The sequence below is a fragment of the Phoenix dactylifera genome, chromosome 12 (assembly GCF_051530095.1).
Source record: "Phoenix dactylifera cultivar Ajwa chromosome 12, Ajwa_hap1_PhDact_Kaust_v1.1, whole genome shotgun sequence".
Taxonomy (NCBI): domain Eukaryota; kingdom Viridiplantae; phylum Streptophyta; class Magnoliopsida; order Arecales; family Arecaceae; genus Phoenix; species Phoenix dactylifera.
Genome location: NC_143201.1, coordinates 3,828,514 through 3,850,239, shown reverse-complemented (window position 1 = coordinate 3,850,239; position 21,726 = coordinate 3,828,514). Strand labels below are relative to the sequence as shown.

At 37.2% G+C, this 21,726-nt stretch overlaps 1 protein-coding gene across 7 annotated transcripts; it reads left to right on the top strand.

The window, feature by feature from the left end:
* The first annotated feature begins 3,319 nt into the window (after positions 1-3,319).
* On the top strand, positions 3,320-19,901 carry LOC103713829 (RNA-binding CRS1 / YhbY (CRM) domain protein). Of its 7 annotated transcripts, none has more exons than XM_088708632.2 (6): positions 3,320-3,486; positions 8,957-9,099; positions 9,235-9,511; positions 11,652-12,189; positions 13,957-14,358; positions 15,334-16,787. In XM_088708632.2, the coding sequence occupies exons 4-6, from the start codon at positions 12,142-12,144 to the stop codon at positions 16,249-16,251; spliced, it is 1,368 nt and encodes a 455-aa protein (XP_088564758.1). In that variant the 5' UTR covers positions 3,320-3,486; positions 8,957-9,099; positions 9,235-9,511; positions 11,652-12,141; the 3' UTR covers positions 16,252-16,787. The 7 variants fall into 7 exon arrangements, 5 of the variants coding, with proteins under 5 accessions (XP_088564758.1, XP_088564757.1, XP_017699925.3 ...); XM_088708631.2 differs by having other exon boundaries at positions 8,953-9,099; XR_016398154.1 differs by lacking the exon at positions 11,652-12,189 and adding an exon at positions 19,418-19,901 and having other exon boundaries at positions 3,322-3,486; positions 8,953-9,099; positions 15,334-16,353.
* Positions 19,902-21,726: the final 1,825 nt, after the last annotated feature.

Below are 21,726 nucleotides of genomic sequence, written 5' to 3'. Positions count from 1 at the left end.
CCAATTCCTCTCTACCAAATATGCCCCTAATATAATCAATTATCTATTTTGTTTCTTTAGATTTGGATTTATTATGTTTCGATATCTCAATCCGCAAAAATCATCTAAGAAATTAATATATCATTATTTAAAAACCTTAGTTGCTAACCTTGTTCATTTCATATCATACTAGTATTTTGCACATGTGATGTAGATCTGAGGATAAGAATTTTCTACATTGAAAATAGTTTTTAATTTAAAATAATTAATATTAAATGATATTTTTAATCATGAATCTCTTTGATTATGGAAGCTTAGTTCTAATGAAAAAAGAGTTTTGGATAAGTAAAACTTCTAGTCAAAAAAAAGTAAATTAGAAAACTTTTATTTTGGTAGAATTTTTGAAAATATATGTTCTTTCCATGATGGATTAGAGGAGAAGAGTTCAATTAGTTTGCAATTTACCCACTAGAATGCTTGTTTTATTTGGAAAGGGTATAATTTTCTCTCTCCTATTGATTCAATAAGTAAGATAGGAGAAGTATTTTTGTTTGGTTCGCAGAAAAAAAAAATTCACTAAAATACTTTTCCTAGAAAGCTGATGCCTAGGTATATGAAGCCTAAAAAAATAATTTTTGCATATTTCGTTGACCATGAAAAAGTGGCATATTCCAAAGTAGCTTATGTTTGGTCGAGCATCTTTTTTGTGAAAAAATTGTGTAAGATATCTGTTATTCCAAAGTGGCTTATATTTGGTCGAACATCTTTTTTGCTGAAAAAATTGTGTAAGATATCTATTATGCACTTAACAAAGAGAAAAACTTTACCTCATTATATTTAAAACTTAAAGGTACATTTGAAAAAAAAAAATTACCAATTCCCAGCCGGTAAAAAATGAACTATTTCATGTCCTACATAGATTTTTCTTTTCTATGAAAATTTTATTCTCGTATAAAAACTACTTTTCATCTCTATTCTTTAAAAACTCCAATTATACATGAGATTATTATTATTATTATTATTATTTTATTGATCACACTTTCCCTCTTTTGTTTTAAAATGGTTACACTCTTGCAACAGTAGCATTTTAGTGTTTTTTCCTTTTGGGTTTTATAAGGAGGGGCTATTCCCCATCCTTTATCTTTTGCCCATCCACCCTCGAGAGTTGAGAGCTAATACTAACTGGTATCTTGAAAAAAACATCACAATCAAGTTTTCTAGTACTAATTATTGTGTAATAACTTTTATGTCCTTTATAGAATGAATCTCCTCCAAGTATAGATGAACAATTTTATTCTATTATTATTATTATTGATTTTAGCATAAAAGTTGAGGATGCGAGTTTGATGTAATAGTATGTATCATTAGAATTGGCTATTATGGAAAGCATATGCATTGAAAATATCATAACATATTGAATAAGGGTTAGAGGTGAAATTTATTGGGTGAAGCTTGGATCCATAATATACTTCTCATTTCTTCTTTTATACTTTTGTTGAGAACTATAAGTCCTTTTCGGTAGTTCTTTAATAAGAAGAAAAAAAATTATTTTAATTTACATAATACTAGGTTTTTACATATGCATTACACGTGTTATGAAGATGGAAAAAAAATTGGAGACTCATGCACCACTAGATAGAAGAATAGATATTCTTAATTCTTTTTGCATGATAGATTATTTTTCGATTATTTGTTTAGTATTCAATTTTATAATACACTATTATTTCACCTATAGTCTACTATGTATTCACATAAATACCATATCATGAACATCAATTAATGCTTATGGTTGGTTTTGACTTTGGGTTGAGTATGTTCTAAGTTTCGTTAGCTAAATCTAAGCTTGAAATAATATTTTGTTTGCTTCACTTTAGGTTAAAGCTAAATTTATTAATATGCATGTGGTGCTTTGGTTAGTTTTTATTAGATATAATCAAATTTGATTTAGTTTATTAGGGTTGTTTTTTATTGTTATCAAAAATTGATCGGGAATCTAATTGGAACCAAAAGTTTGAGCTTCGAGTATTGGCCAAATATAGTTTCAATCCATAAGAAACTTAAACTTTTTATCTTCTGGCCTATCAGTTAATAAGTTTAGTCATGTCAACTCTACTTTGAAATTTGATTACACCACAACCAAGGTAGGTTAACATTTCTTAACAAATTTTTGTTGTACCAAATTATGCTATTGAGAACCAATTAGGTCAATTCTAATTTGATGAGATACCTATCTTATATTGATGAGGTCGAGTCTTAATTGAGACCTATGTTTTATCCATAAGTTTATTTTAAATGGTGATATAAGTCTGATAAAGTTGGGACTAGACTTTCAATTGTTTTTATATTTTCATATTTTATATTTTAAATGTTATATTTTATTTTTAAAATATTACTATTTTGGTTTTTTGAATTGGTTGCCCTTTTATTTCACCTTTTGAATTTTTCATAGATATCATATTATTATTCTTATCAACTATTTCCATTATTGTCCCATATGAACATAAAATATATAATTATTATTTAAATCATGAAATTTGTTTTTATATTTCATGCTTCTATTTGGTTTTCAAATTTGTTTTCGATTACGAGAATCATTAGTACTTTTCTTAACTTCTATTTAATAATATAATTCAATTTTTTATTTTATCTAAATTTTATTTTATAATTTAATACTAAAGCTTTCATTATGCTCATCCTACGATATTTTATTGGTATCAAGTAGATTTCTATGATAGCCAATATCCATTAATCATCTGTAAATTTCCTTCTAGCCATCTACGACTAGTTTCACATTTGCTATTTCCGGTCCCTCCCATGTTGCCACCAATTAATGATGCACTAAACGAGGACGTTGAGATTAGGTTCATACATAATCACCAAAAATGCTACTTCGGCCATAATATAATTTTTTTTAACAAAAAAGAGGGAGTTGTCTCCCATTCACATGTATGCAAGCCTCAAATAAAGAATGTTGGTACCAGGAGCTTACCAACTAAATATTTCAAAGTACAAGAGCAAATAGAAGCCAGCATTTGCCCAAAACTAAATATTTCGCATTTGCCCAAATACAAGAATATTTTATTTTATTTTTAATTAAAAATATGGGGGTGGGGTTGAACCGAGTAAAAACTTAATCGAACCGCCCTGACCCGTCCGGCCATTTCCAAACCAAACCGGATATCATGATGAGACCCGGCCGAAGCATTTTGAACACCCCCGCCACATGTCTAACCTCCAACCAAAGGCCAGAAATCACCTCTTCTCGAGAGATGACGAAATCTAGCCGTCGATTTCTCGGAGCACCGGCGGTTGGGGCGGTATATATATCCAGGCATTCTTGCCGAACCGATCGGGAATGAAAGAACCTCCATTTTTCTCTGCCCCAGAATTCGCCGAGGGCGAGCGCTTGAGAGATCTTCGAGGTCCGATCAAAGGATTTATAGGGTTTCTTCCGTGATTCTTAGGGTTTCCATCGTTGGAAATCGGGTCCAGGCTTCGGATTTCGAGGTATTTCTCCCTGCGTGTTCCTTCCCATTGTTAGATTTCTATTTTATTTCGTAGCTTTGGTTCCATGAATCAGACTAGGGTAGGTTTCCGATAGGAGAGTTTAGTTTTCCTTGACATTACGATTTCTAGGGTTAGGGTTTCCTTGTTTTGTTGACTTCTTCGGAGGCTAGGGTTAGGATTTCCGTTTGGTTTTGGCGGTTCGCTGGGGGAATTAGGGTTTCGAGGTCTGCAGTGTTCCAAAGTTGATTCGGAGCTCCTAAGGGATTCCAAATTTGGGATTTTATTGAAAAGATTTGGTAGGCTTGGGATTGTGGGGCTCTTCGATTGAAATTTTACGGTTTCTAAGTTCACGAATTAGGTTTTTTCTGGGGCTTGGTTTAGAAAAAGAAGTTAAAAATTCTTGATATATTGCTTGAAATTCTATTTGAAGAGGGAGCAAGGTGTTATTTTTGGCTTTTCATAACTCCAAACACAATATTTAGGTTGCAAATTATTGAATGTGTAATAAAAAATGTATCTTTTAGGGATTTTGCGCTACAATTTGCTGTAAAGGGAGACTGCTCTAGAGGTTACTCGGTCCCGGGTTTCTGTCTTTTATGGCCCTGGAATGCCAGGAGGTAGGAGAGGCATCACCAAAGAATTCTTTCAGTAATCCGTGGGGCAAAGAAATCAGTCGACCCAGCACCAGAGACTATTTTCCTTCTGCCAGTTTAAAACCCAATTCCAATAAGAAATCTCAGAACAAATCTATCATACCAAAAATTCTCTGGTTTCCCTTCGAAGAAAGCTGAAACAAAGTCTGAAAGCAAAGGAACTGATGATGCGAGTCCTAAAGAACACATAAATAATTTGAATGAGCCCATGAATAATTTTTGTCCAAAGAACCTAAACCCCAATTAAAAACCTCTAAACAGATAAAACGAAAACCAGAAGTAGACTCCACTACTTAAACCATCAAAATGGACACCAATTGAAACCAATATTCTGTAATCCATTGATCGACGAACTCACCATCTCAGGTCAAGATTGAAGATTTTTTGGATAAACTCTAATAAGGATGAAAAGACACTACCAAAAACCGAGATAGACAACGCTGCGATGGAGAAACTAAACAGAGGAGAGATGGATAGGAGGGTGAGAAACAGGAGGGTGAGACAAAGAGCGAGAGGGGGAGAATGAGAGAGAGAGAGAGGCCCTACTAGGTACCGCCGGCTACCGTCCTCCATCCGCCGTCCATCGTCCACTGTCCGTCATTCACACTGTGGAGGAACAGGAAGAACTCGGGATGGCAATGCAAACTATAACCCCTAATCAGTAATCCTCAGATTTAAAATGAAGTTTGATACAAACATCAAAATTGAAAGCTGAAGCTGACAACAATAGAGGAATTGGGATTGCATGAAAGGGGCTTATGTGGTGGCGATGGCAAAAGTGGAAGAAGGGTTAGGGGAGGTTACCTCCAGGTGAAAGAGCGAGGCGAAAGAGAGACGTGAAATAGCATGTGAGCGAAGTAGGGCGGAATTAACCTAAATTGATTAAATGAGGCTGAAAACGGGTCAAGTTAGGGTTGAGGTTCAGAACTCTTCAAGACATTGTAGTCAAGCCTTCTTTGCTAGGATGAGCAGACTCGTGGCAGCCAACTTTGGAGCTAATATCTTTCAGTGCGATTAGGCCACCCATCCACCGATCCAAGTCAAGCAGGACATTCCTACATAGGAATCGATGTCTCTTCCTCAAATTTACACATGGCCTCAGCAATCCCATTACATGCCAAGCTATTAAGCATCAAGTTGTTACACTACTTCAGTAGTTTGTTACGACACAACTTCATGTTTCTCAAGATACGATTTACTGAAGATGCATGATCCTAGCTATAAATAAATCCAAAGGCCCTCCACCAAAAAGGTAACACAAAAAATCACCATGGTCAGGGAAAACTCTCTATTCTTCCTTTCCTCTTTGTTTTCTTTTAAAGCTTTCTTTGACATACGTCTGGTGATGGGTGTTGGCTTTTCTCACTTTGTTTTCCATAGATGGAGCTCTTTGCTGCCATCAATCTCAGAACGCCAATGCGGACCGCCTCTGTGGACCTATAAGACAACGGATAAGGGTGATAGCTCACCGGATTGGCTCCGATCAGGCCTTCCGATGCTTAAGTTAGAGAAAGCTTTAAAAAAAACAAAGAAGAAAGGAAGAATAGGGAGTCTTCCTTGACTATGGTGATTTTTTGTGTTACCTCTTCGGTGAAGGGCCTTTGGATTTATTTATAGCTGGGATCCTGCGTCTTCAGCAAATCGTATCTTGACAAATATGGGGTTGTGTCATAACAAACTATTGAAGTAGTGTAACAACTTTGAGAACATGCTTAATAGCTTGGCATGTGATGGGATTGCTGAGGCCATGTGTAAATTTGAGGAAGAGAGATTGATTCCTATGTAGGAATGTACTGCTTGACTTGGATCGGCGGATGGGTGGCCTAACCGCGTTAAGAGATATTAGCTCCAAAGTTGGCTACTACGAGTCTGCTCGTCCTAGCAAAGAAGGCCTGACTATAATGTCTTGAAGAGTTTTTGGATGTATTTGGGCTACCGCATAGTTGATGGTGACGAATCTTATGATGCCATATTATCTCGACCATTGAATGTCATGGAAGTTTTGAACCTCAACCCAAACTTGACCCGTTTTCAGCCTAATTTAATCAGTTCGGGTTAATTCCGCCCTACTTCGCTCACATGCTATTTCACGTCTCTCTTTCGCCTTGCTCTTTCACTTGGAGGTAACCTCCCCTAACCCTTCTTCCACTCTTTCGCCGTCGCCACCACATGAACCCCTTTCATGCAATCCTAATTTCTCTGTTGCTGTCAGCTTCGGTTCAATTTTGATGTTTGTATCAAACTTCGGTTTAAAACCGAGGATTACTGATTAGGGTTTATGGTTCGCATTGCCATCCTGAGTTCTTCCTGTTCCTCTTCGGTGCGGAGGATGGACGGCGGTCGGTAGCCGGCGGTACCTGGTAGGGCCTCCCTCTCTCTCTCATTCTCCCCCTCCTGACTCTTTGGCTCACCCTTTTGTTCTTCTCTCCTCCTCTACTTAGTTTCTCCTTCGCAGCATCGTCGATCTCAGTTTTTGGTAGGGTCTCTTTTCATCCCTATTAGAGTTTCTCCAAAAGATAGACCAGGGTGGGGCCCCTGGTCTATCATGGGGTTCTCCTCACAGGGAGGAGGTTGCGGGTGGCGGAGTGTTCTACCCTGGTGCAGAGGGTGCGGAGCAGACTAGAGGGATGGGGGGCATCATCACTCTCATTGATGGGTAGATTGATGCTGATTAGGTCAGTTCTGTGCTCTATGCCCATCTATCTGATGGCACACACTGTTGTGCCGAAGACGGTGTTGCTGGGGATTGAGCGGCTTATGCGGAGCTTCCTTTGGGGCTCCTTGGGGGGGCACGGGGTACATCTGTTAGCCTGGGAGCGAGTATATCAGCCACTTTGCGAGGGTAGTTTGGGGGTGCAGTCACTGATGGAGAGGCGCGAGGCACTCCTTGCACGGCGGGCGATGCCGTTCGTATTGGAACCACATGGACTTTAGAGTCAGGTCATAACGGCTAGATATGGCCGGACGAGGTCTGCTGGGCAGGTGGTGGGTGGCGGGAGGGTTTTCTTCATGTGGCGAGAGATTGGGGGATACGTGCCTCTGGCCCTGGCGCACTCCGGGTGGCTGATCGGCGACGGACAGAGCATTGATGTGATGGAGGACCCGTGGGTGGGTGCACTTCTATTGAGACTGTGGCCGACGATGGTCAGCGGTGAGGGGGAGACGGGGCTACGGGTGTGACCTTCTCAAGCCAGGGGCGGCGAAGTGGGATGGTGATAGACTGGGCCAGTTGTTTGGAGAGCACTTGGTAGAGCGGGTTCGGGCACTCCCTGTTCCGAGATTTGCTTGTCCGGATGTTAGAGTTTGGAGCACTACTTGTAGAGCCAGAGTCGGGATCGGCGATGTTTTTCGGGTTCTTCAGCGGGAGTCAGAGCTGGGTTTAGATTGTCACTGGGTGTGGGGGTTTGGGCTACATCAGAGGATTTTTTCCTCTGAAAGGTGGCCTGGGAGCGTCTGCCGACTTGCTCAGAGTTGAGCAGACGAGTAGTGGGCATCTCTCCCTTGTGTCTGGAGTGTGGGGTGGACTAGTTGGTGGATTATGTGTTATTCCAGTGTGTGTGGGCGAGGGGTGCTTGGAGCCTATCAGGGATCCCAGAGGACGCTTGCAGTCGGAGGGATTGTTTTCTCGAGGAGGTTCGACGATAGTCTGGTATCTTCCAGATGCATCCCGTGGCTATTAGGGCGACTTGTACAGCTTATTAGGTATGGCTGGCGAGGAACACCCGGATATTTGGTGAGCCCAGTCCGTCTTCGTGGTTTGTCATGGAGCGGGCTCGTGCATAAGCAGCAGAGATTATCTATGTTGATCTAGACCATAGGCCTTTGACAGCTCGGGACATTTGGGGCCCCCACATTGCTTTGGCAGTTTTTCATAGGGTATTCTTTACCTGAGAGCCCCTACCCCCGAGTTTTCTCAAGGTTAATTTTGATGGGTCAGTCTCGGATGGAGGTAGGAGGAGAGGGGCCGATTTCGTCATTAGGAGCCCGAGCTCTAGAGCGGTGGCAGCGGGGGGCTGTCAGATTTTCGATACTTCGGTTTCTGGCGCAGAGCTGTGAGCGGCCTGGATGAGCATGTGTTACGCACGACGGGTGCTTCAGACGACTTCAGTCCTGCTGGAGGGTGACGGCTACAGTGATCAACTGGGTCTGATAGGGCTCGAGAAGTTAAGGAGAAGTTCATCCTCTGCTCCGCGATATTTAGATGATGATGTGAGAGGGTGTTACATTTCAGGCTATGTATGTATATCGTGAAGCTAATGGGGCGGCCAACTGGGTGGCGACATATGTAGCGAGCCACTCAGGAGGCACCCTATGGATTGGGGAGGGTGAGATGCCCGGAGCATTTCGGGACCTTTTGTTTTCTGATTTCATTAGGTGTATTCGTACCCGTAATGTATGAAATGTCCATTTCAGCCCAAAAAAAAGATCTTCAATCTTGACCTGAGATGGTGAGTTCCTAGTGGATTATAGGGTATCGATTTCAATTGGTGTCCATTTTGATGGTTTAAGTAGTGGAGTCTACTTCTAGTTTTGGTTTTGAGGCACTTAGACTGATTGATGGGTCCGTCGATTGCGTTGCTTTCATATCTGTTTAGAGGTTTTTAATTGGGGTTTAGATTCTTTAGACAAAAATTATTCCTGGGCTCATTCAAATTTTGCAATTCACATCCATCTTTACGTTGCATAGCATTTTTGCCGCACGTTCCAATTTTACAGAACCTGACTTGTCTTGCATGGTAGGTGATTGCCGATGCATTCTCAAATTTTCTGCTTTATTTTTATGCTTTGAAAGTTTATAAGACTGTTTCTGCAGTTAGATGGGAAGTCCTAGCAGGCAAACTTGTGATGCAAGAGATTTCTTCCATAAGGTGAATTGCTAAATGACATCACTGTTCAACATGTGGGCATTAAGGAACTTTCAAAGGCGTTGTTTGAAGACCATGTTCCTTCTTCAAAACAGGTGGATAGATATATTAATACTAAATTAATGTGTTCTTACAGTGGATATAATATTTTAATGGAATGACTGTTTCTGTTCATACTGGTCTCTGATCTCTCTCTTGTTCTTTTTTTTTCTTTTTTTTGTTTATGATAGGAGTTCTTTGTTTGGAGATATATCATTGCAGATGCAATCCAATAATGTTGTCAAACTAAAGTTACCAAATGAAATGTACTCCCCTTCCATGTCTATGTTGAGTTGGGTAAGTGCGTCTCGGTTGATGTCTACAACCCAAGGAAGGAGCATGAGGAGCAAAGTGGAGAAGAGAATGCGGCGAGAAACAGGAAAAACCCTAAGGGAAATCCGGCGTGCAAAGAAATTGAGAAAGAAGTTAATGACAGAAGAAGAGAGGCTTATATACAACTTAAGACGAGTAAGTTCTTAGGATCATTTTTTGCTATTATTTCCTGGTATAATTAGAAGATCCTTCAGCCTGTGGCCTTAGTTCATTTTTGGCAAAGCTGTTGTAAAATGTATGAAGTTATTATAGATGTAAACTAGTTTAAAGTTTGGAAAATTATCAACAAATCTCCAAGTAGACCTTGAGTTTTTTTTCTTGTCCTATGAATTATTGGATTTATTTTAAGGACATTTAACCTATCATGTTCACTTGAATGATTTACAGTTGAATGTGAAAATTACCTCTTTTTGACATTAAACCTCTACTGGCAAAAACAATGCATATATTAACTCAAAACTATGTATTTATTTTATATACATCTCTAGATGTTTAACCAATGATTTACAGTTCTAACAACAACAAATTGTAGTTGCTAGTTATTTAAATAATGAAATAGGTACTGCATATATCCAAGTCACTGGCATGTATGTACCAATTAAATCAGAACATTCAAGATGTGTTAACATATGTGCTTAAATATCTCATTCAATGTAACCCTCCTTGACTAGTTAGTATTATGTGTACAAAGTTCATTTTCTTAACCATAACAAAATTACAATGAATTCTGCACAGCTGGTTATAACATATATTCAAATGGTACCATATACACTCTTCTTGTCTCAACATGTAATTTCTCATATTGGTAAGCCTTTTACATTCAAAAGTCTAGTTTAATCATTCAAAAAACATCTTGAAGAAAATGATTAAATATTTAACTTTTTGGATTCCAGGTATTCAAAAATAAATTAAATGATCACTTGAACTAAATATAATTTTGGATACACCTAGAAACCTGAAGGATGTTTTGTCTTTGAAATTTGGAGCACAAACACTTTGACTCAAACTAGATAAACATGTTCATGCCCCTGACTTTGCTAACATGAGCATTTGCAGTTCTGGGGTCAGAATCTAGACCTGTTCATCGGGCTGGCCAAGTTGGGCGGCTTAGCTTAAGGTATAACTAAATTAGTCGGACCCAAGCCCGGCCTACCCTAGCCTTTAGGCCTATTTCTCGGTCCCAAGCCCAGTACTTACTTGGGCTTCTGGGTTCGGGCTGGGTCTCGGGCTTACTCAATCTTTTTATTTGGAAAAATATGGAATGTGGAAGGAAAGAGAGGAAAAAGGGAAGAGGGAGGAGGAGGAGGCCGGAAGAGGATGGAGGACCAGGCTTGGGACAGGCTGATCAAAACCAGAGCCCAGCCCATATAACAGGCTGGCTCATATTTCAGGCTTGGCTTGGCCTGGCCTGCCGGGCTTAAAATCCTTGTCTAGGCCCAATTGAAATGCTTCGGGCTTGAGCATACCAGGTGAGCCATTCGGCCCTTGAATAGGTCTAGTTAGAATAATAGTCATTTTTGTTCATCGTAGTTTTTGGGCAGCCTCTTGCATAAATACCCTCCACTTCCAAGTGTCCTAGGTAGAGTGCTTTCCACAGACTTTCAGGTTCGGCACCCTCCACTTGACAATCTAAGGGCTGCCTCTTGCTTGGTATGTTGTTCTGACTGTGGCCTTATTGGCCTAACAATGATAAATTGCCACTCCTTTTAACTATTATTGTATTACTAGCAACAACAGATTTTAGCTAGAGGAACATAAGAGGATGGAAATTGAAGTTGGAAATGTATATATCAATTAACTTATATAAGTACAGTACAAATGTTCTTCAATACATACATACTTTAAATACTCATGGAATGTTTTGTTAAAAAACATACCGTTGGAGTGATATTGTAGATAGTAGTAAGAGAAGCACATAGACAGAGAGTTGAGTCCATTCATCCAAAAATAAACCAGTTTATGCAATCACAAACATCTCATACTCATTCAACTTAAATAAACAAGTACAACCGGTTCAACCAAATCCTTATTGCAGCCCATGTGTCCAGGCATGAAGAGACCTTGAATCACTCATTTTCTGGCCCTGGGAGGTATCAGAGTCCTTTAAAGTTAGGAATTGGTTCAGCTTTGATAGATGGAGTGCACAGTCTAGCTGGTGAATATTTAGTGAATTTATTTTGCATTTTTAAATTTTTAAGCTTTAGAGATGTTATTGTGGATGTATTTGTTTGGCTAGCAAGCAATTTAAGTTCCTTATGGACTCTATTTTTTGCAGGATACACCTGTCAAAATAGTTGAAGGAAAGCTAATGTAATCATGAATCACACATGCAGTTTTTTGGAAATTTCAATGAAAGAAAGAACAAAATAAGGAGCGCATGGTTCTTCTTGTTCCTTCCCCGCTCATTCAACTCTTATCCTCTTGTTATTGCTTCTCTTTCTACTTCTTCTCTTTCTTTGCTTTCTTTTGCTAGCTTTTCTTTACCAACTTATTATGCTCAGCTGTTATTTACTGTTGTTTACAGCTAGAAACAGTGACAATATTCAGACCTGAGCACATCTCCTATTCTTTTTCTCTGTTTCCTCATCTTTTCTTCCATATCTCTGTTTTCTATTTTCCTCTACTTCAATTTTCCTTGTCTTTTGCTTTGAACTTGAGCACCCATTCATTCTTTAAAATATATTGGTAATACTCATTAGCTCATTTTGTGCAGTCTATAGTTTTCTGGTGCTTGTTTTGTTTCTGTAAGTAACAGCAAGCGTGATATGAATTGCTCCTGTAGTCCATCATGCAAAGGACCCCATCACATTCCTGTATGTATTAATTGTTGAAGTTGCAAATTATTTTGTTTCACTTGTTTCGAGATTTTGGAATCCGAGTAAAACAATAAATTAAAGATTTTATTTGACTAATAGATATTGCATTAGTTAATTCTAAGTTCCTTCCTGGCCACCTAGTCATTTTGTCGTCTCCTTTTCAGAGGTCACTGCTTAGGACTGCTTGGTTGGGTTGATAACCATGAAACGAATCCCAAAAGTCATCAGAACAAACTAAATTACTCGTGAAAACAAGATATATTCAGCCTCTTAGTTGTTTCTTACCCTGATTGCTATAACATTGTGCATAAAATTTTGGTTTCTTAAAAAAACCTTGAATTAGTACCTAGCTGTCTTGAAGATGTTTTCTGCCCAATTATTTTTAGTTGGTTGAATTTGACTAATGTGATAAATCTGCCTATGTACTAGTAGTTTGGCTGCAAAAAAAAGGATACTTTTTTTAAAGAAAATTTTGATAAGCACTTGAAGAAAAAATAATGGTCCTCCAGATCAGTAGATACAGTATTGTTCCCCCCTCAACAACATTTTGAATCTGTTCTGGATTCATGCTTGTTAGAAAGCACTTTTTATTTTCCACTTAACGGTACTTGTTTATTAAGAATTAACTTCTAGGATCTTAAGCCCCTGCCTGTAATAAAAAGTGAGAATGATTCTATTTGCCCAAACGTCAGGGCAACTGCTTAACTAGGATACAAAACCTATGCAACTGATCTCAATTTGTTTTTCACTTTGATAGTTAAGAGTTTTTATCTTCTTCTTGAGTTTTCACAAACCTATAGGAGCTCTGGAGGGTCACGTTTCAATTTGCGTAAGCTTAAATTGCACTAGCAAACTACTTGCTAACTGCAAGTCAACACCCCCACCCACCCCAAAGCCCAAACATGTCTGATTCAGTAATTCTACATAAACTCAGAGGTTTGATGGCAAGTTAACAACTGGTTTGATATGTTCTCAAATTCTGATAGATTGAATCTTGACCCATGGAGCCAGCCAGACATAGAAGGGATGGGGTTTGTTGTCAAGGTGATAAATACAAGCCTGACATTGTATATGGTATGTCAAAAGTCAAACATAAGCACTCTAATATCAAAGTGATATTCGTGTTTATTGAAATATGGACGTTGACAGCATCAGCAACGTATCATGTTTCTTGGCAAATATAGAAAACCCGGCCTTCCATTCCCTGATTGATTTGCTTAATTTTGTGAATGTCATACTAGTCATTGCAGATATATGAAAGGAATCAGTGGTAATATTTGTGGATATCCCGCTAAGACAAACATTTAGGGTACTTGTTTTAATTGTTGGTTGCACAATCAGTTGATCATGTATAACACAACTACAGAGCTAGCTTCAAAATTAACCATCTCAGATGCATTTGTTATCTTCTGTCGTTGTGATGTTCTGTCTAGCATCCTTTATCTTTGGTAACTTATGTTCACGGCAAACTTCATCTCCAATAATGGACAGTGCAGAATTATTCATGTACTAGGCAGCAATTATTGGTTGCTATGATAAATGTGTGTCGGAAATTGTGGTATTCTTATTCTCATGCTTATGCAACAGAAAATTAAAAGCATATCATTTTTATTCGATTGCTCGACCAATGTTCACCACAGGTCTCCACAATTGTTATTTCTGTCTCATGAGGTTCATATCTGTATTTGTTGAGTAGATCCTGCTTAAATTTAAATATCTTTTAACTAACATGTATAGATAACAATTGGGACATTGCTTTTGTAGGCCAAGAAAAAGGTGGCTTTGCTCCTACAGAAACTGAAGAAATATGAGCTACCAGATTTACCTCCTCCTCGTCATGATCCTGAACTTCTAACCCCAGAGCAGCTTCAAGCTTATAAAAAGATTGGCTTCAGAAATAGAAATTATGTACCAGTTGGAGTCCGTGGAGTCTTTGGAGGAGTTGTGCAGAACATGCATCTCCACTGGAAGTTTCATGAGACTGTGCAAGTTTGTTGTGATAACTTTCCCAAGGAAAAAATTAAAGAGATGGCAACGATGCTTGCAAGATTAAGTGGGGGTATTGTGGTTAACATACACAATGTAAAAACAGTTATCATGTTTCGTGGAAGAAATTATCGCCAACCAAAAAATCTGATACCCATTAACACACTTACTAAAAGGAAGGTGCATACAAATTGTGCCTGGTTTATTTATTTATTTTTATTGCTTACGTAGCAAATATATAAGGACCATTCCTTTTAGAGCGCATATTTGCTATAGGCATGTAGGGATTTGTATCGTTATTGAGACTTGACGTTTGATTTCTTACTTATTTTAGATTGCATATTTGCTATCAGGCACATAGGGATTTGTCTCTGTATTGAGACATAAGGTTTGATTCTTACTTGCTATTGTATGAGTTTGATTAGGGTAATGGGCAAGTTATTGATTTTTGTACAAGATCACTAAGCTACTCTTTTGATGATTGTTCATCTTGATTTTTATATGGGGTGAGGTCCATTTCATTAGCCATGCACAAATTTGAGTAAAAGTGTCTTGAAACCTTGGATTGTTAACAATGTTGGGATTCTTTTTGCTCTCTGTTTTTTTAATCCCTGCATCTTTAAGTATTCTTGCCATATTTTTCTTTCACATTAAACCCTGCCGTTGTCTTCTGATTTCATTCAACTTTAAAATTTATTTGATCTTTCTGGCATTCTTTTTCTTTTGTGATCATTTTTTAAAAGTGGACATAAATTTGTGAATTATAAGAATCCTTGAAAAACAATTAGAAGCTGTCTATTATTTGTAAAAGCTGGCTCTTCTTTCGGCAAATGAATAAAGAAATTTTCCTTGCTTGGAGCGCTTTCTTTTCTTATCAACCGTAAGCTGTAATTTTAATTATTGTTACTGGTTCATTCTTTTATATCTCTTTGCTTAAGACTTTGTTTCATTTTTTTTCTGAGTCTAATAAATTTTTATTGGCCCTATTGAAAAGCAATATAGACAAGAGTAATGTTTAGGAACTAAAGCAACTTGACTATGTCCAACCACACAAGATATAGTGATAGTGTTGTGCCATTTATTATGAAGCTTGTTGGAATGTAAACTTGTGAACTCAGCAATACCTAATTGGAGTTCTTATGCATCTTATTGCAGGCATTGTTCAAGGCAAGGTTTGAGCAGGCTCTTGAATCGCAGAAGTTAAACATCAAGAAAATAGAACAGCAGCTACGTCGCAAGGGTGTCAACCCTGAGGACCCAGTTGCTATGGCCAGCATCCAGAGAGTGGCTTCCACCTTCTTCCGAGCTATTGATGAGAAGCAAGGAACTCCCTATGTCTTTCATGGGGACAGGCAGCCAACTTCCGAGACTATTGACATGCCAGAGGATGCTCCTGACCTACCTTCTGAAGACAGTGACCAAGAGGAGCTTGACCGCTTCATTGCAGAAATAGAGGATGCGGCAGACCAGGAGTGGGCGGCAGAGGAAGCAGCAGAAAAAGAAGAGTCAACACGAATAAGGTACTGGGGGACAGATGATACGGGGATGCAAGGTAGGAGTCCAAAATGGAGAGGTGATTCAGAAGATGTGGATGGGGACCATGGAAGACGTTGGAATAGTGTTAGTAGCAGGCAAAGAAACACAGCTGTAAGAAAATGGGATAGTGGTGACGAGATCTCTGATGCATCAGAAGGTGAGGATTGGGACTCGGATGATGAAGTGGGTGAGGGGGTAGCTAATATTGATAGTGACACAGATAGGGAAGATTATACACACAGAAGTCTGGCCAGCAAAGGGCGGGAAGAAGCTCTTCTTACAAGGACAGGTAGCAGAAGTTTGAGAGAAAGAGCTAATGAAGTGGATGCAGAGTCAGATGGTGATATGCTTGGGGATGCAGATGATGGGTTGTGGGAAACAGATGATGAGGAGAAACATGGTTCACCAGCTTTTAGAGGCAATATATATGATTACCACAGTGGCAGTGATGAAGAAGACGGTAACAGCTATGGTAGAGAAAATGCTGGGATAGGTGAATCGAAAAAAAGAATTGATGATAGTTGGGACAGTGACTAAATCATGAAAATGAGGAATTTAAAGAATTTAAAGCCATGAGACAGGCTGGATGCTGAATGCTGTATGGCTGCAAAATACCAATGTCGCAAGTCACATATGAAGGTATTTCTTGGTCACTCTAGCCTCAAAATGGATGGATGAGAAGTTTTCTGATATTTTGATTCGGGGATAACGTATGATTCACTTTATGATGATTAATACTGGAACATTGAAGTTCTTTGGTGTCCCAATTTATTTAAGGGTAAAAAGATTATTGACTGCATGATGACTGGTATTGGAGGTAAGAAGGTTTAGAAAAATGAAGATTAGGGGGCACTGGTTTTGTTCACATTTGAATGGATGCTTGTTTGGCCAGCCTCTATATTGGCAATTGTTGTTTCAGGCATTAACTAATTGCTGTCCCTTGCTTCAACGAGTTTAACATTGTGAGGCAAAGCATGATATTGTCCAAATTTTAAATTCATGTGCCATTTGGTACATTAATAATAAAAAATATAATATAAAATGATAAAAGTTGAGGATTTGGTGAGATAAAAGTATAACAATCTGTTCTTGCTGGGAAATTTTTTTTACTGATAATGAAAAAAATTCTTGGAGAGAATAAATTTCTTTCATTTTCATGGTTATCAAATAGAACACAGCATCTTTTTCTGGAATGTTTGTTGTCCTATAGCCAATTTGATGCCTTTTTTTTTTCGAAAAAGTTAGATGCATCTGTTGAGGTATAATAGAATCAGTAATTTTATATGAACAATTGTTGTTGTTATTTGAAAATACAATATTCAGAACAAGCTAAGCAGCTATGGATACATTAAATAATGTAGCAAGGTTATGTTAGAGAAGGATACAAAAAGTGCATTATTTAGAGACTCTTTGGTGTTGGTTTTGTTTTTTGTTTTTGTATTCAAAATCCCAAGAAGAAAAACGAAGTGGATTGTTCTCGTATGATAAAAACTCTTTATGTTTGTTTAAATTGCGTTTTCAGTCTTTAGATCTTTTGGAAACAAAGCTTAATTGCTTAGGAAAAAGTGAAAATAGAAGCAAGGAATGACAGAAGTTTTCTGCAAATTCTATCTGCAACATCAATCTCGATGGGGTATTTCACAAATTTGGAGACAAATAAAAGCACAAAAGCAACAATATTTCCAAAGAGGGCCTTAGTTTGCTGTTTGATATGATCACCTACAAGCATAGAAAAGCAAAAAAAAAAATCTGCTTATTATGGATGAAACCTTTATGGTGTTTTCAGCTAAACATGTTAATAATAATTAGACCTTCAAAATGAAATGTGTGGTTTGGCTATTAAAATATAAAATATATTATCAATAGATATGATCATCTCTCACAATAATGAAACTTTCAGGAGACAGTAATGAATCCTGCCATGGCAAAGCATAGTAGGTGCATACGTCAAAAAAAATAAAAAAAGACTAAAATACTACCTTTTAGTAACACATTAAACTTTAGGCTGATTGTATGTAAGGAAAAATAATAATAATGGACAATAAATTGAAAGAGATAGAACTTGATATAACTTATATTTTATGCTATTGAAATAGTTTACTCGCGTAATCTTATGTTTTTCAAACTTTGCATGTAAAAATTTTATATCAAAATTGATGTCTCAATCTGAGAAGTATTACTTTATTAAAAGCAATAAGCACTATTTTTACAGCAAGACTCATTTCGAGGCGGCCGTGTCATCTGAACATCTTCGCAAGGAAAACTAGTTTCCAACTGAGTTTTCCTTAATATTAAACTATAGCGCTGCGGAATCATGTTTATACTTTTCGATCATAGAGAGTACCAAAACTTCCAGACTATTGCATGCATGCAGAAGAGTAGATCACAAATTACAGATAATTTTATTCAGAGTAACAGTATTAGTTTGAATGTTTTTGTATAACTACTGATCTCATACAATACTGAGCATGAATATGTTTTTTTCCCCTCCTTTCCCAGTCATTCATTTTCTTTTCATGTAGAAGAAAATTGTACTTGCATGGCTTCAATTGTTGTCTGAAAATTCATTTTCAGATTGCTTTGTGAGTAAATGAAGGGTTCCTTCAATTGTCAAAGTGGAGCTCAACTTTAGTTTGCATTGCTTTAGAACTTTTGCCCTCTGTCTCTCATGAAGAACTAAAGAAGCTGTATTCGGAGTGATCAGCATGTTCACTTGGTTTGGCAGTGAAGCAACCTTGTAGAGCTGAAGCATTGTATGGTATGCATCTCCACCGCAGAGACCAGCTTGGAATCTCAGGCTTCTCCACTTGCACTCCCAATTGGATTCTGAACAATAACCGGCTAGTGTTTCCTGTTTCTTTTTTTCTTATATAACTGATTGCAAGTACTTCTCCTGCACTTCTATTCAGAGCTGCAAGTTTCTCTGCACCTGAGAGGACCAATTTAATTTCTTCCATCAGAGAAGCTTTAGTTTAAATAGGTGATCCATGTATCATGTGGTGTCACCTTCCTCAATTTGTTCCTGTACTTTCCTCCGGACCTCAATTTGCATGCGCAAAATAGTACTGGGAAATGAGTTATCGTTTAATGTGGAACTAGTATTATGAGCAAACATTAAAGAAAGAACCCAGTTGCGATCTTATTCATCATACTCCTTGAACTGAGATTGTGTTTTCTCCTCACCAATATATGCAGCTTTGTTCTCCATGGTCATATTATTAGCTGCCTTGCAATCTGCTGTCGAAGAATATTATAGTCCATGCAAGAAAATTTGTAAATACTGAAAGTATCTCACCTTGATTTCTACTCTCAACCAGTTTGCTTGTATCTGCACTCCTTGTGAGCCTATATAAATTTTCCTTTTAAGATGTAATGAGAGAGAGAGAGAGAGAGAGAGAGAGAGAGAGAGAGAGTTTGGAGGACTCTTTAGAACGGAGCTTGCCATACTAATCGGTACCGTACCTTATCGAACATATTGTACCATATCGATATGTCATTTAATATTGCATGACACTTGGTGTATTTTGCTGTCTTGCATGTTGATACTGTAATAGAATAGTATGCATGTTGATACTGTAATAGAATAGTATCAAGATGTACGGAATTTGGTATGGAGACAACGAATCTTTTTTCAAATTTTATGGAGATAAGTCTAGAGCGCTTGTTACATTAGTGCTTTATAGCTTTGGTGGTTGAATAACAGGAGCAGGAACTTCAGGAGGAGTAAATTAACAAATTCAATGTGAGGAGGAGCTATTGGCTCCACCAAGCTCAGAGACTGCATCAACAGAAAGATTGAGAGATTGAATAGGCACAAGAACTTCAAGGTACGGAGTAAATTATTAATTTCAATGCAACAAGAAATATACGTAGTTTACCGAGTTGATCGACAGAGAGTTGAGACTTTTGGGGGATATTTAAGTAAGGCTTTAGAGAATGTGGAGGGTGAATTTTTGTTTGGCCTAGGCTTTGGTTTATCATGGATGAACTTCTAATTTTGTAAGATTGACAAGCATGATAATTTATCATAATTAATGTAGTGGAAATCATAATTTAAGATCAGGTGGGGCAATTGCCCTCCATTGCCCCTAGCTCCCTCACGATGAAATATTTCTTTGCTTTTATTTTGGTAAAATATTTCTTTGTTTCAATGAAATCATGTTCTTAGTAAAAAAGAATATTTCAAAGACTAAGCTCTCTCTCTTTTTTTTTTTCCTTTTTTTGATTAAACGGTTTGGGACCTAAGTATTTACATCTTAAAGAAGAATAGTCTATAGTGTACCCAATGAGTCGGTAAAACTCAATCCAATAAGCATATAAAACAAGCTCAATTGTACATGCTACCCCACTAACTTTTTTTTAGCAATATTCTGATTTTAAACCCTAGTTTCTTTCAAGGTCAAGCCTTTAAGGAAGAAGTGCCAACTGAATTAACAGTTGTTGGTAGATCTTGATTCCAACATGTGTGTGCGCATATAAATATACATACATGTGTGTGTCTCTCTCTCTCTATATAAATGTAATCCATGTATCCTTTCTCCCCCTTTTGCCTTTTTTTTTTTTGACTTGGTTACTACTAAAATTCCTTAATTTTAATTAAACTCAAACTTCAAAAGAATCCTCTCCCGTTTCTCATCTAAAAAAACATAAAAAATTCGACATTGCCTATAATTTACAAGAGGATTCCAATGGTTATTAGAACTAAAAATTAATGCATTCCCTTTAGTTACTTCTCTTCCTTAAATAGAAAGATAATAATTAAATCTTTACTCAAAAATCAATTGTTCGAAAATAAAGGAAACTAGCAATAAAAGAAAAGAGAGAAGATGGAAGAATATAAAAAAGATCGAAAAAAGGGAAGAGTAAAAAAAAGTATAATAGACTCTAATAGACTCCTCTTAGAACCATGATAAGAAAACAAAGCATAAAAAAGTCCAATGATCCTCTTAGAACTAAATTTATTAAAAAGAAAGCCAATCTAAAAATAGGTTGTTCATGGTTACATTGCCTTATAAAAAAGCCTCATGTGTGTGTAAATATAGAAGAAAAATAAAATAAAAGAGAACCTTTCTCTCCCCATCTATCATTTATCTAGGTCTTTGGCATCCCAACCAACAACAGAAGCATATGTTTCGTTGTCACCTCCATAAAAACCTCTTCCTATATCTCCTCCAATTCTTCTTTAGTCTTTTATAGTCTTTTTCCAAGCTAAAAAAGGACATGATGAGATTTTGGTCTCCTACCTTGTTGTTATTCTATGTACCAAGCAAGGAGAAAAGAACATTACAATCAAGTTTTCTAGTACTTATTATTGTGCAATTTCTTTTATGTCCTTTATAAAATGAATCTCCTCCACCTGTAGAGTTTACCTTCTTTATCGTTTTGGTGGTAGATGAACAATTTTATTCTATTACTATTGTTATTCATTTTAGTGTAAAAGTTGAGGATGCAAATTTGATATAATAGTATGCATCATTGGAATTGGTTATTATGGAGAGCATATGCATTGAAAATATCATAACATATAGAATAAGGGTTGGGGTGAAATTCATTGTGTAAAACTTGGATCCATAATATACTTCTCATTTCTTTTTTTATACTTTTGTTGAGAACTATAAGTCTATTTCAGTAGTTCTTTAATAAGAAAAAAATTATTATTTTAATTTACATAATACCAGGATTTTATACATGCATAACATGAAGATGCAAAAAAGATTGGAGACTCATGCACCACTAGATAGAAGAATAGATATTCTTATTTCTTTTTGCATGATAAATTATTTTTCTATTATTTGTTTAGTATTCAATTTTATAATATACTATTATTTCATCTATAGTCTGCTATGTATTCACATAAATACAATATTATGAACATCAATTAATGCTTGTGGTTGGTTTTGACTTTGGGTTGAGTATGATCTATGCTTCGTCAGCTAAATCCAAACTTGAAATAATCTTTTGTTTGCTTCACTTTAAGTTAAAGCTAAATTTATTAATATGCATGTGGTGCTT